This window comes from Rutilus rutilus (assembly GCF_951802725.1).
Source record: "Rutilus rutilus genome assembly, chromosome: 1".
Lineage (NCBI taxonomy): Eukaryota > Metazoa > Chordata > Actinopteri > Cypriniformes > Leuciscidae > Rutilus > Rutilus rutilus.
The window spans coordinates 37,838,526-37,852,512 of record NC_140209.1 but is presented as its reverse complement, the minus strand read 5'-3'; the positions used below and the strand labels follow the sequence as shown (position 1 = coordinate 37,852,512).

General features: G+C 34.3%; 2 protein-coding genes and 1 long non-coding RNA gene across 4 annotated transcripts; all 3 read right to left on the bottom strand.

Moving 5' to 3' along the window:
* Positions 1–261: 261 nt before the first annotated feature.
* On the bottom strand, positions 262–3,756 carry LOC311306472 (uncharacterized protein). 2 transcript variants are annotated; one of them, XM_084434889.1, is made up of 6 exons: positions 3,528–3,756; positions 3,175–3,244; positions 2,880–2,984; positions 886–948; positions 717–800; positions 262–477 (listed from the first exon to the last, which is right to left on the bottom strand). In XM_084434889.1, the coding sequence occupies exons 1-6, from the start codon at positions 3,621–3,623 to the stop codon at positions 335–337; spliced, it is 561 nt and encodes a 186-aa protein (XP_084291015.1). In that variant the 5' UTR covers positions 3,624–3,756; the 3' UTR covers positions 262–334. The 2 variants fall into 2 exon arrangements, with proteins under 2 accessions (XP_084291015.1, XP_084291016.1); XM_084434890.1 differs by having other exon boundaries at positions 3,509–3,706.
* A 1,424-nt stretch (positions 3,757–5,180) lies between these two features.
* On the bottom strand, positions 5,181–8,126 carry LOC311306463 (CD209 antigen-like protein C). The gene is made up of 7 exons (XM_084434877.1): positions 8,015–8,126; positions 7,222–7,326; positions 7,080–7,142; positions 6,921–6,956; positions 6,558–6,694; positions 6,122–6,246; positions 5,181–6,009 (listed from the first exon to the last, which is right to left on the bottom strand). The coding sequence occupies exons 1-7, from the start codon at positions 8,073–8,075 to the stop codon at positions 5,859–5,861; spliced, it is 678 nt and encodes a 225-aa protein (XP_084291003.1). The 5' UTR covers positions 8,076–8,126; the 3' UTR covers positions 5,181–5,858.
* Positions 8,127–12,363: 4,237 nt separating this feature from the next.
* Positions 12,364–13,539, bottom strand: LOC311306483. The gene is made up of 3 exons (XR_014630167.1): positions 13,403–13,539; positions 12,611–12,697; positions 12,364–12,500 (listed from the first exon to the last, which is right to left on the bottom strand). It is a non-coding gene; the product is annotated as an uncharacterized lncRNA (long non-coding RNA).
* Positions 13,540–13,987: the final 448 nt, after the last annotated feature.

Here is a 13,987-nt window from a genome sequence, read left to right as displayed (position 1 = left end):
CCTCCACCTTCCCCAGCTCCACCTGTATAGATCTGCTATAGGTAATTCATGTACACTATATTGTACAGCAGCAGCATGTCTTACTTGCTCACAGCAGCATGGCGTGTATGTATTGGCAGCAGCAAGTCCCGTACTTACTCTTCAGCAGCAATGACCAACAGCGTAGCAGATTTATTCAGCCAAGACTAAAAATATCAACTCTGTTCAATACCATGCCAAACATTCCTAGTTGTCAAGACTGACAGAGATTATTTAATCTGCAGCTTCTTTCATTTAAGTTCAATGTACATCTTTCATCTTAAATTAAATGTTCTAATGATTTCATATTATATATCTATACCTGTTCCTCAATGCTGTTGATGATGACCAGGTCTCCACCCAGATCCTGACAGCGTTCTCTGCTGTTGTCCCAGTCCATGGTATCATTGGAGAAAACATAGAATCTGCCCTTGTCCTGGACCCACTTCGCAGGGAAATCTTGCGGGACAGTATTTGAATGTTTAATATCAGTGCCCTAAACTACATTTTGAATTATATATTCAATATAGTGTGGGGTACAAAACTGTTCTGTGTAACATGAGTAGTGTAAAAAAATTATTCTGACTTATTCTGCAGCTGACTCTACATGTCTGAAAATATTCCAGTGTTTACTAAAATATTTGATGTATGTTACTAATGTGTTTATACATAAGAACATAAGTAATACATTGACTTGCTTTTTTTTGGACATTGCTGTACGTTGGATCTGTTTTCCATGTCCTTGTAAAAGATCTGTTTGATTTGAGCATTGTCGTCAACATCTAACATAAAAACAAAGGAAATTAAAAATGTTATTCTGAATAAACATTGTTTTATGTAAAAAGAGAGAATGTGGAGTTCGTCTACCTGAATAAGAGCAGTGTGTTACTGGTTCACAACTCAAAAGCTGTTCTGGGCCATAGCTGTAATCTGTAATACAAATAAGATCACATATAACATTACAGATTTCATATTACAATATATTAGTAGTAAGTATTTAGGGTTATATGAACAACTAAAACTTGTTTGAACTTCTATGTAATATATGTTGTATAAAAATGCATGAGAGTTAGAAGATTGAGTCACACTTGATATTTGAGTTTAAAACAATTGATTTGAGACGTCTAAATTAGAGTTTTTTACCCACAGTTTATAGACTAAATGAATAACAATAGGTTTTTTATAGTATAGTCTATAGGAAACTACAGAAAACCATTACAAAACAATATATGACCAGATAGAACAGAAAATAATATTTAAAAAATCCATTGTAATCTGAACAAAGAGTGGAATAAACACAAATCATTTCAATGGGTTATGTAAAAATTATTTTATACACTACCAGTCAAAACTTCTTCTGCTCACCTAGGCTGCATTTATTTGATAAAAAAAAATAAAAAAATAAATATATATATATATATAAATATTATTACAATTTAAAACAGCTGTTTTCTATGTGAATATATAGTAAAGTGTAATTTATTCCTGTGATATTAAAGCAGAATTTTCAGCATCATTACTCCAGTCTTCAGTGTCACATGATCCTTCAGAAATCAGTCTAATATGATGATCTGATGCTCAAGAAACATTTATATTATTATCAATTTTGAAAACAGTTAAAAACAGAAAACAGATTCTTTGATTAATAGAAAGTTCAAAAGAACAGCATTTATCTGAAATAGAATCTTAACATTATAAATGTCTTTACTGTAACTTTTGATCAATTTAATTCATCCCTGATGAATAAAAGTATTGATTTATTTGATTTCTTTCCCCAAAAATATAAAATAAAAATTCTTACCTCAAACTTTTGAACGCTAGTGTTTAATGTTACAAAAGCTTTCTATTTCAGATAAATGCTGTTCTTTTGAACTTTCTATTCATCAAAGAATCCTGAAATAAAAATGTAAATAACTGTTTTCAACATTGATAATAATGATAAATGTTTCTTGAGCATCAGATCATCAAATTATTATGATTTTTGAAGGATCGTGTAACACTGAAGACTGGAGTAATGATGCTGAAAATTCAGCTTTGATCAAAGGAATAAATTACACTTTACTATATATTCACATAGAAAACAGTCATTTTAAATTGTAATAATATTTCACAATATTACTTTTTTTTTTTTTTTTATCAAATAAATGCAGCCTTGGTGAGCAGCAGAGACTTTTTTCAAAAACATTAACAATCTTACCGATCCAAACCTTTTGACTGGTAGTGTATATATATAACCTTTTTTTTTTATTTTTTTTTTTTACAAAAATTACAACTGTCCCTCACTTTTGGCACCATTAAAATTTTGGCACCACAAATACATTTTTATCAAAGTGAGTGTACTTGTTCCCTAAGGAGATAATAGTGTCAGTGAACAACATGTTTGGGTAACACTTTACAATAAGGTTTCATTAACATTAGATAATGCACTAACTAACATGAACTAACAATGACCATTACATTTGTTACAGTATTTATTCATCTTTGTTAATGTTAGTTAATACAAATACAGCTGTTCATTGTTAACATTAGTTAATGCACTGAAAACTAACATGAGTAAACAAATACAACATTTGATTTTAATAATGTATTAGTACATGTTGAAATTAACATGCTGTAGAAGTATTGTACAGTATTGCTGTAGCTAATTTTAACTAATGAAACCTTATTGTAAAGTGTTGTTACCCATGTTTGAAATGAGTAATGTGAGGAAAATATAGCTAGATTGTTGCAAATGTAAAAAATAAATAAATAAATAAATAAATACTACTGCTACTACTACTAATAATGATAATTAAATGCAATGCTTGTAGTCAACATACATACTGCAGTGTAATGTGTACATGTAACATGAGGATACTCACACAGGTAAGCCAAAGCTGCATTCACCAGCAGAGACAGCAAGAGGAGAACAGAGAGAAGAACTACCATACAGACACCATCTCTCTTATCATTGACACACTCCTTTTCTGAAAATACATTATTAGTAGAGAAATTAATAGCCTTTGAAATAAATAAGTAAATAAACAAATCATCTCTCTTATCAACATATATATATACATATATATTAATAATAAATCAATAAAATAAAAAGTTTAAGTAAAATGAAGCTGCTGAAACAATTAATTTGCAAAAATGAAGTTGCGAAATAGCACTTACTTCTATTTTCATGAGCTGGTCTTGAGATGGCTCTCGGAATAGTGTTGGAATAAATAGCTTCAGGCATCTTCTGCAAGTAAAGAAATGAGAACTAAAGAGAGGATCTGGTTAATTCAGGCTGGGTGTTAGTAGTGATGTTTCCTGCCATCATTTCCTGTCACTTGGTTATTAGTTGTTGGGGGCATCATCTCAAACAATGACTGATAAAAGATTATCTGTGGTCAATGCTTTTTGTGTTTCATGCCATTTATGGTTTTCCCTCATTGTTGGAATCTTACTCTAATTCCATATTGATGTAATATGTTACATTAGACAGAAACATGCTAAAGCATACTTTTTCATCCCTTTCTTACTGAACTGTAGGCCTCTTGCTGTACACAGTGCACACAAATAGGCGTGATGGTGATAACGCAGCAGCAAGCACAGACCTTTAGACAAACAAAAAACATTCATCAATACATGTCACATATTTAGTCCTTGTTAGTTTAGTTTCATTCTCATGGGCTTTGAGTTTGTTTATCATCCGTCACCTGTTTCCTTTGTTTAAGTTTACAGCTCTTATCAGTTACCACGGTATTTCATTTGATCATCACACCTGTTACTCTTTAGTTCATCATCATTGCCTACTTAAGTTGTCTGTTCATTGTCAGCTATTGTTTGTGTGTAGACACGCTGCTACACTGTGTTGGATTATCTGAGTTTATTATTTTATTAAATACCTTTGGATTGGAACTTTTGATGACATGTTGGTTACTTGCCAACATATCCAGTTGTTTAGATAACGGTTATTACTGTAAGTATGAGGAACTTTTGTTGGTTCTTTTGGATCTTGGCATTGTAAAGAGGACTAGAAACAGACTGTACCTAATTGTGTTTTCACTGTTTTCTCTGTTGTGTTTGTATTGGTAAAAAAAAAAAAAAAAAAACTGATCACAAAAAGATAAATGTTTTTTTTTTTTTAATAGTTCCCTCTTATATATCTTAGTAAAATATACTTGATTCAATTATTTTTTAATGAATTTGACTGTGATGGGCATAATACAAATGCTTTACACTGTAAAAAAAAATATATGATCAATAATTTATGACAACATATGTTTTTACAATTGCTTTATCTCATCAATTTAAGCCAGTTTAATGTAATTCAAGTTAAAATGACTTAAACATCAAAGTTGATTGTAAAATATAAGGCAACTTTTGCAGTTAACAAATGATGATTGCAATAAACATAGGCATTCCTCTACACTGTAAAAAATTTGTAACACTCCCAAATCAAAAATTTCAATTGACCGATAACATCTAAATTTTTCAATTGGCCCAAGTGAAATTCTGTAAATTCTAAAATTAAATGTACAGATTTTAACTTGGGCCAATTTAGATGTTATCGGTCAATTGAAATTTTTGATTTGGGAGTGTTACAAATTTTTTAGTGTATATTTTTGACTTGGTTTTCTATGAAAGCATGAACAAAATATAAAATAAAAGCATAAGATGTCCAGTAAATATGAATTTTGAAATATCAGTTACAATGTATTCCACAGGTCTTCCAACGAAGCTCAACTTTGGAAACGGTAAAGGGATAGTTCACACAAAAATGTAAATTGTTATTAATTCCGCACCCTCATTTGTTCCAAACCCGCAAGACTTTCGTTCAAGTCTAAATGAAATTGTTCACCATAGTCTCTTCTGAAAATGTGGACTAAACCGCTCAATTGATATTGATTATTTTTACGATTTCTTAATGACCTTTGTCAAGTGTCAAAGCGGTAGTTGCGTAGCTGTCAGTGGAGGGATAGAAATCTCTTAGATTTCATTAAAAAGATCTTCATTTGTGTTCCGAAGAAGAATGAATGTCTTACATGAGGCATGAGGGTGAATAATTAAAGACAGAATTTTCATTTTTGGTGACCTATCCCTTTAAGCATGACACATGAGCAAGGTTTAGTGAGTCACTACCCAGGAGAATGCCTGCTGTAATAAAAAAACAAGGAAGAACAAACTAAATATTAATAACTGATTACATTGCAGTCAATGTATGCTTTATTTCCTGTGATCTTTGTTTTTCTATGCCTTTTTTGTGTGATACAATAAAACCCATATTTAATTATATGCTGGAGTTTTTCTTGCCAAATGTTGTCATTTTAATACTAAAGCCAAGTGTAGTGTTTTCTTTTTCCTAATATAACAAACTCCTCATATTTTGATTTAGTCGAACCTGAAGTGTCATTAAAAGGAAACATTGTGCGAATATCCCCTTCTGGACATCACTTTTGGCCACTTCTGTATATATTGCGAGTCCTTTTACTTGAAGATTGTTGGTTGATCCACCAGGGGGCAAAAGACATGTAGTAAGATATTCTAAACATCTTAGATCTGGAGACGGGCCTCTAGAAAAGATGTTAAATAGAGGCTTTAAAAAAGATTAAAATTATATATTTGGTATACACATAAGCACACATGCATTAGTGCTATTTCCATTGTACATATTCACTCATGTCTTGCTGTAAAGAAAGTGCATAATATTTTAAAGACAATGACATATGTACAATTGGACAGTGCATATAACAAAAAGAATGCAAATGTATTATTTATAAAGAGCTACACAGATTCTACAGTGTAATCCATAGGCTATAAAATACAATGAACCGTGATATTGAAAGTCACGAAAGACGCCTTAGCATTGATCAAGAACATGGAATCTCACAAATGCTTCTTTCCTTTTTCAAGCAAGAAATATCTCCCCATTTTTCTCCTCTTAAACGTCCATTTAATACAGCACAGTCTTCACCAGAGGGATCATGTTTATCATTATCGTCAGGAGGGAAGATCCACCATCTGACAGGACAAAATAAGTGTGTCAAAAATCCATATGACCTTTAAATAACTTGTACCATCAAACCGAGGCCATTTAAAGCACATTCGGATTTCGAAATAAAACGGCACTTACGAGAGGTTGCTGTTTAAGGGGGTGTTGTCCACCCATAGCCACGTCCCCTCAGTCTGGCGGTCAGTCAGACCAATCCAGTGGAGCCCCGATGCCTTAGAAATGACTGTTTGCTGAGCAAGAAATTCCTAAAAAAGACATATGTCTCAAATATGACATTTAGCATGTACAGTGCAACCCAGGTAAAGTAGGCCTATAATTAGCAACCGAGTGTTTCATGCGGTTAATAAAGTGTTTTGCGTGGTTTTTAGACCTATGCACCTTCTCGTTCAGAGTGGTTGCTGTCTCAAGTCAAAAGATACCCACCCTTAGGTTTCTATAATATTTTGGTGCTTACAGTAGATATGACTTGATAATTAGGTAGATCATTCATTGTCCATGAAACTCTACAAGCAATCGTAGCTTTAACAAAACCACAAATTATTTAAATTATATGTACCTGCTCCTCACTGCTGTTGATGATGACCAGGTCTCCACCCAGATCCTGACAGCGTTCTCTGCTGTTGTCCCAGTCCATGGTGTCATTGGAGAAAACATAGAATCTGCCCTTGTCCTGGACCCACTTCTCTGGCAAACCTGAAGTGACAGGTTATTCTGTTTTTATTTATATGTGCAAAAATTCTCATTGAACAGCAGAATTAATAATTGTCCAATTTAAAGAAACATACAAACATGTACATCCGATAAACATTAAAAAGTGCTGTTAACTAGAACATACACAGAGAAAACACATAGTAGCACACATAATGATTATAAGGCCATACACATGCCAAATATGTTGAATGGCCATAATATGACATACCTTTATAAGTACAAGGGAGTGATGGCTTGTTAACTTCTGCGTTGTGTTGTAGTGTACAGAAGAAATGTTTAAAAAGTCAATCAATTAATTTAAATGATAAATGAATTAGATATGAAATACTTTGATAAATAATGGAATAAGAAAATGTGTTTTACAAACCTAGGTTTGAGCTGTTTGTCACTGGCTCACATCCCATTAACTGATTTGTGTCATTGGTGTAATCTGTGAAGCAGAAAATAGTATTGAGAAACTGATACACAGCGCAAACACAACCGATACTCTGACACATGAGGATACTCACACAGGTAAGCCAAAACTGCATTTGCCAGCAGAGACAGGAAGAGGAGAACAGAGAGAAGAACTACCATACAGACACCATCTCTCTTTTTGTTGACACACTCCTTTTCTGAAAATACATTATTAGTAGAGAAATTAATAGCCTTTGAACTAAATAAGTAAATAAACAAAGCACTAGTTCTCTAAAGCATTTTCTGCCAGGCAGATCGCAGGTCATTTTGGCCAACCAAACACTGTCAGCTCTCATTCCCAAAAGGGGGTCCCACAGGGTCATGTCATGAGCCCATTGAAATAATCATCCTTGCACACAACTCCAGCTCCAACTCCTTCATAAAGCTTGCCGAGAATGCATTTTAGCGAAGGAATTGCATTTTTGAAAATAATTTGGAGAGCAATATTCAATTCACATCATTAAAAAAAAAAAAAAAAAAAAAAAAGTGTGTAGCCTATATATATTCAACTATAATTGTATTATAAGATTTTTCATTCTGGAATTATTTTTGTAAATAGGACATGAATTATGGAATTGAAAGCACCACAAAGTTTTATGACTTCTCAGATTTAAAATGTGAATGATGTTGAGTGTTAAACATGAAGAGAAAGAAAATCAATCAAATAACAGAAAACCTTTAATGTTAAGGTCATAACACTGATGGAAATTACAAATCTAAACAATACCAATATATTAATTCTATGTAATTGCTGAAACATATTTATTCACATCTGATTTTCTAGGCACATTGCAAATTTACCCAGATTATATAAAATATAAATTAGGGTGGGAAAAAAGCACTTACGTTGATCTTTCTCTGTTGATCTGTGATTTTGAAAATAATTGATGTAAATATTTTCAGGCATTGTGAGCCTACTGCTGATTTTCAAATAGAGAACTGCTCTGATTTGACTTGGTATATGAGGGGTTCAGCTGCTTTCATCATTTCCTGTCGTCATTTCCTGTCAGAAGGTTATTAGGCGTTGTTGGAGATTCTCCTTTGCCTCATGTAAAAGTCTGTATTGCTGTGTTTAAATCAGATTAAATCAGGTCTAAGGGTCTGTGAGGATGGGAACGTATCTAACAAGCTCAGAGAGAAGATGTGTATAGGTGGTTGATAAGATGGTACTAAAAACATGTTAATTAAAAAGGATGGATGGCACTAGGACATTGCAGGTGCAGGGAATCATGTTACCTGAGATACTTTTTAAAAATGGGTGTGGCCAAAGATTTTTTCCACCAATAAAGAGATGTCTCTGGGAAAGAGGATTCTAACAGTAACAATATCTCAAGGCAGGGCAAAAAAGAAAAAGATAGCTGATTGGCTATACCTAGTGATGAGCCTGAAGTTCGACTATTGCAAATCAGATGTACAGGTGTCCAGCTGGCATTTCACTTTGTTGCTTGTCAATAAAGTTAATTCTTCTGAGACCTGGAACTTCGACTCTGAGAAATTCTTTGAGACCCGATTTGAGGACTTTGAATTTGCCACAACAGTGTTTGGGATATACAAATCCATTTAGGGTTATAGTTTTTATTTATCTGTAGTTTTATTCTCTAACATTTTTACATTGTCAGAGATAACATCAGTTTATCATGCAGTGACTCATACAGTTTGTCTATGTGATATGGAACTCTCTCTTACACACGCACGCATGCACAAACACTCAAGATTGCACTGACTGTGGTATTTAAAGGCAGATCTATAGCTGCAAATATACAACAATAGCGTATTACAAAGATCTCTGCACAGCTCTGGTTGTTATTCAGGTGGAGCACTCTCAGATTTGAATGGCAAGTTGTTGTTCTAATATTCGGCTAGCTGTAAATAGCAACATTAGCAAGATAAGAAAATACTAGTTTGCCATCACTACTGTACAGACTAGGGTAGAAGAGAAGAGAATAAATGTAAACAATCTGGAACTTCCCATTTCTGTCCATAATTATGCAATTTGAATTCCTGTTTATTTTGTGATTGTTAGTCACCAAGTAACACAATTTCAACAATGGTTCTTTTGTGCAGGAAATGAGGGATTTTATGCTGAATCATGCAGCAACACTTTGAAGCAGTCACAAGACATTTATAACAATGGCCAATGAGACTTAATAATCCTTCTAAATTCAAATTATACTCTTTTGCAAGATTCTTGCAAACAGTGTCAGCACAATGGTAAACCAACATACCCTTTGAGTAACCAGTATAATGGAAACCTAGGGTGTTTTGTAACACTTTTTTACTTTAAAAGTATGTTTTTGTACTGTATTTTAAACTTTGATAACATTTCCCATATTTTTTTGCCACAAATTAAAGCCGTTTTGAAAACTAAAACCTGCCTACATTAATAAATGTAAGGTATTCTAAAGAAAGAGTAAAATAAACTATAAGTAAATATGGCATTTTACTATTTTTGTATGAGATTTATAAAAATCCATAGTGCCTATTGCTGAAAAAAACATCAATATATGAATATAATTTACACATTATTTTACATTAATTCTACCTGTGCATACTACGTACCTACTATTGTAATTATAAAGACTGGGCAATGACAATATAATATAAAAACCCTCAACCTAAACCTAACCTAACCTTAAATCTTGTATCTTCTATTACTCAGTACTTTCTTGGTTAAGTATACTGTAAGTCCACATACTATAAAATAAATTGCAACCAGAAAATACCATACATAAATATAAAATACATTCAGATGTAACAAAAATGAATCAATTCTAGTTGATTCATATGAGATGCATTAATTACAAAGCAATAAGCACACTAATAATAATACCACTGAAACGAGCAGAATCAGAAGACATCATTGAAAATCATTAATCAATGCTTAAGCAATATTAAGACTACTTTGATGTCTGCACTCAAGTGATTCTTAAGGGGAATATGGGGAAAAAGTGTAATGTTTGGATCCTCTGAGATAGATGTTAATAGCAGGTGTAAATGGTCTGTTTAAGTAATTAAAAAATGGAAATTGTGGTATTTTCTACTCTATTGTGACAGGAAGTACATATACAATAGGGAATATATATTCCATATTGTGTGTATATATATATACAATGCCTATATTAACATGGGGGGGGTATTAACATGCCTAAGACTTTTGCACAGTACTGTATATATATATATATATATATATATATATATATATATACAGTGAGGAAAATAAGTATTTGAACACCCTGCTATTTTGCGAGTTCTCCCACTTGGAAATCATGGAGGGGTCTGAAATTGTCATCGTAGGTGCATGTCCACTGTGAGAGACATAATCTAAAAAAAAAAAAAAACCCAGAAATCACAATATCACAAAACTATTTATTTGTATGATACAGCTGCAAATAAGTATTTGAACACCTGTCTATCAGCTAGAATTCTGACCCTCAAAGACCTGTTAGTCTGCCTTTAAAATTTCCACCTCCACTCCATTTATTATCCTAAATTAGATGCACCTGTTTGAGGTCGTTAGCTGCATAAACACACCTGTCCACCCCATACAATCAGCAAGAATCCAACTACTAACATGGCCAAGACCAAAGAGCTGTCCAAAGACACTAGAGACAAAATTGTACACCTCCACAAGGATGGAAAGGGCTACGGGGAAATTGCCAAGCAGCTTGGTGAAAAAAGGTCCACTGTTGGAGCAATCATTAGAAAATGGAAGAAGCTAAACATGACTGTCAATCTCCCTCGGACTGGGGCTCCATGCAAGATCTCACCTCGTGGGGTCTCAATGATCCTAAGAAAGGTGAGAAATCAGCCCAGAACTACACGGGAGGAGCTGGTCAATGACCTGAAAAGAGCTGGGACCACCGTTTCCAAGGTTACTGTTGGTAATACACTAAGACGTCATGGTTTGAAATCATGCATGGCACGGAAGGTTCCCCTGCTTAAACCAGCACATGTCAAGGCCCGTCGTAAGTTTGCCAATGACCATTTGGATGATCCAGAGGAGTCATGGGAGAAAGTCATGTGGTCAGATGAGACCAAAATAGAACTTTTTGGTCATAATTCCACTAAACGTGTTTGGAGGAAGAAGAATTATGAGTACCATCCCAAGAACACCATCCCTACTGTGAAGCATGGGGGTGGTAGCATCATGCTTTGGGGGTGTTTTTCTGCACATGGGACAGGGCGACTGCACTGTATTAAGGAGAGGATGACCGGGGCCATGTATTGCGAGATTTTGGGGAACAACCTCCTTCCCTCAGTTAGAGCATTGAAGATGGGTCGAGGCTGGGTCTTCCAACATGACAATGACCCGAAGCACACAGCCAGGATAACCAAGGAGTGGCTCTGTAGGAAGCATATCAAGGTTCTGGCGTGGCCTAGCCAGTCTCCAGACCTAAACCCAATAGAGAATCTTTGGAGGGAGCTCAAACTCCGTGTTTCTCAGCGACAGCCCAGAAACCTGACTGATCTAGAGAAGATCTGTGTGGAGGAGTGGGCCAAAATCCCTCCTGCAGTGTGTGCAAACCTGGTGAAAAACGACAGGAAACGTTTGACCTCTGTAATTGCAAACAAAGGCTACTGTACAAAATATTAACATTGATTTTCTCAGGTGTTCAAATACTTATTTGCAGCTGTATCATACAAATAAATAGTAAAAAAATCATACATTGTGATTTCTGGATTTTTTTTTTTTAGATTATGTCTCTCACAGTGGACATGCACCTACGATGACAATTTCAGACCCCTCCATGATTTCTAAGTGGGAGAACTTGCAAAATAGCAGGGTGTTCAAATACTTATTTTCCTCACTGTATATATATATATATATATATATATATATATATATATATATATATTATGTATGTATATACACTTACATATATGACTGAAACAGCTTCTCGAACAAGAACAAAAGTTCAAAAGATAGAAATGTTCAAAAAGATTGTCCCGCCCTCACGCCAGTATATGACATCGGAGAAGAGAAGAGATGTCGCTGCAAGGGGGAGGGGAAGTTATTCTGATTACAGATTATAAGAGCACACGAATTAAAAAAATATATATGTGCACAGATAAATCATGTATAATAAATACTGCAATATTCCATTAAAAATAAGAATCGTCCATTTTGATTTCATAGTGACTTTAAACTGTCAGGAACACATGATCAGTCAGCATGACACCTCTGGTCTTTCATCGTTCATTTATTTGCACTGAACTAAGAAAACAGAATATTATGAGTGCAATAGCAGACAATGTGGATTTCATCCACCTGATTTTGAGAAGTTTGTTTCTGTCCCACATCCCATTAACTGATCTGTTCCACTGCTGTAAACTGTAAAAACAAAAAATAATCAGTAATACTATGAAAATAATGCCTAGTGTAAAAGTAAAAATGTACCACAGGGTTTCGTTTGTGTGTATATGAAATTTGTGGACACTCACACAGGTATGACAACACACCATTAGCCAGCAGAGACAAGAAGAGGAGAACAGTCAGAAGAACCCGGATACTAATACTTGATCTGTTACCTACAGAATACACGTAAATACATGTATAAAAAGAGACATGGAACACAAATCAACTCAGTTCGGCCAGAGGAGAGCTGCCGCAGTTTTTTTTTTTTTTTTTCATTTCTGTCACCTGATGGAGTTTGGGTTCTTTCGCTTTTCCAATGCTTAATATTCAGTAATATTATCCGCTGACTGCATTGACATTATTGGATGAGAACAAACTATAATAATGACACCACTGTTTTATGTAGAGCTGCTTTATAGCTGGATTGAACTCGTTTCATAATTGATTACGCAGTTATTGAACTGAACTGAACCAACACTGAACTGACTTGAATAATATTGACTGTGCAGAGCTGCTTTACTGCAGATTTTGAATTTGTCTCATTTGAATAAGTTTGCTTCAATGTTGTTTAGCTACTGTTTATTACTGTGAAGCTGTTTTGAAACAATCTGTATTGTGTTAAGCGCCATATAAATAAAAGTGACTTGACAATGTAAGAGCCTTTAGGAAGGATATATTGTGAATAATCTTCATATTGGCATGATAAAACATCTGATTTATTAACATAAAATAAAAGATGATTGAAGCTTGACAACAATGATATGCATAATGAAACAATGCAGAGTAAGTGTATTATCACTGTAGCTGCCTAATATGACATGCTGGGTTACACAATGTAACAGTTTATGCACAAATGAAAAACAGCAGGAATCACTTACATTCAAATGTAGCCTCAGGCCTCTCTTTGGAAAGTGGTGCAGTATTACTGTAAATATGATCGGTCATCTTGTGTTTGTTCATGATCATCAGAAAAAAAAGTTATGAATTCAAGCAAAGATGGTAGGTGTTGAAATGCTCTGATTTCAGATACTGCACTGTCTCTCTCACACACACACACACACACACACACACACACACACACACACACACACACACACACACACACACACACACACTCCTGTTAGACGGCAGTGAACAGGTGGCAGTGGGACTATTTACAGCTTTTGTCTGTTAAATAGTGGTTAGAAGTGAATCTGTCTCGAAATTAACATTTTAGTGTCAGATCTAAATATGTGCACCTCTAGTTTCTTGACTAAATGTGTCTACGTAGTCCTCCATTAGTGCGATTCAGACCACACTAACATTTAAAGCATAACCACTTCCTGCTCTTGGTCCGAATCTAGAACAGAGTGCAAAACCCCTCTTTCTACACTCACATTCACAACCTACACAATAACACTTCTATTATACTAAACTACAGAGATCAACGGCTAGACAGCAAGTAAGATATTTTGGTAAGATGT

Excerpts from the sequence above, each read along its gene's own strand:
- LOC311306472 (XM_084434889.1), bottom strand. The coding sequence starts at position 3,623 with ATGTTTTTTGTTTGTCTAAAGGTCTGTGCTTGCTGCTGCGTTATCACC. Across the intron at positions 949-2,879 it reads TGCAGCTTTGGCTTACCTGT|ATTACAGCTATGGCCCAGAA; the intron begins GTGAGTATCCTC and ends TTTGTATTACAG. Across the intron at positions 801-885 it reads AACACACTGCTCTTATTCAG|ATGTTGACGACAATGCTCAA; the intron begins GTAGACGAACTC and ends TTTTTATGTTAG.
- LOC311306463 (XM_084434877.1), bottom strand. The coding sequence starts at position 8,075 with ATGCCTGAAAATATTTACATCAATTATTTTCAAAATCACAGATCAACA. Across the intron at positions 6,247-6,557 it reads TCAACAGCAGTGAGGAGCAG|GAATTTCTTGCTCAGCAAAC; the intron begins GTACATATAATT and ends TGTCTTTTTTAG. Across the intron at positions 6,010-6,121 it reads CCCTTAAACAGCAACCTCTC|ATGGTGGATCTTCCCTCCTG; the intron begins GTAAGTGCCGTT and ends TTGTCCTGTCAG.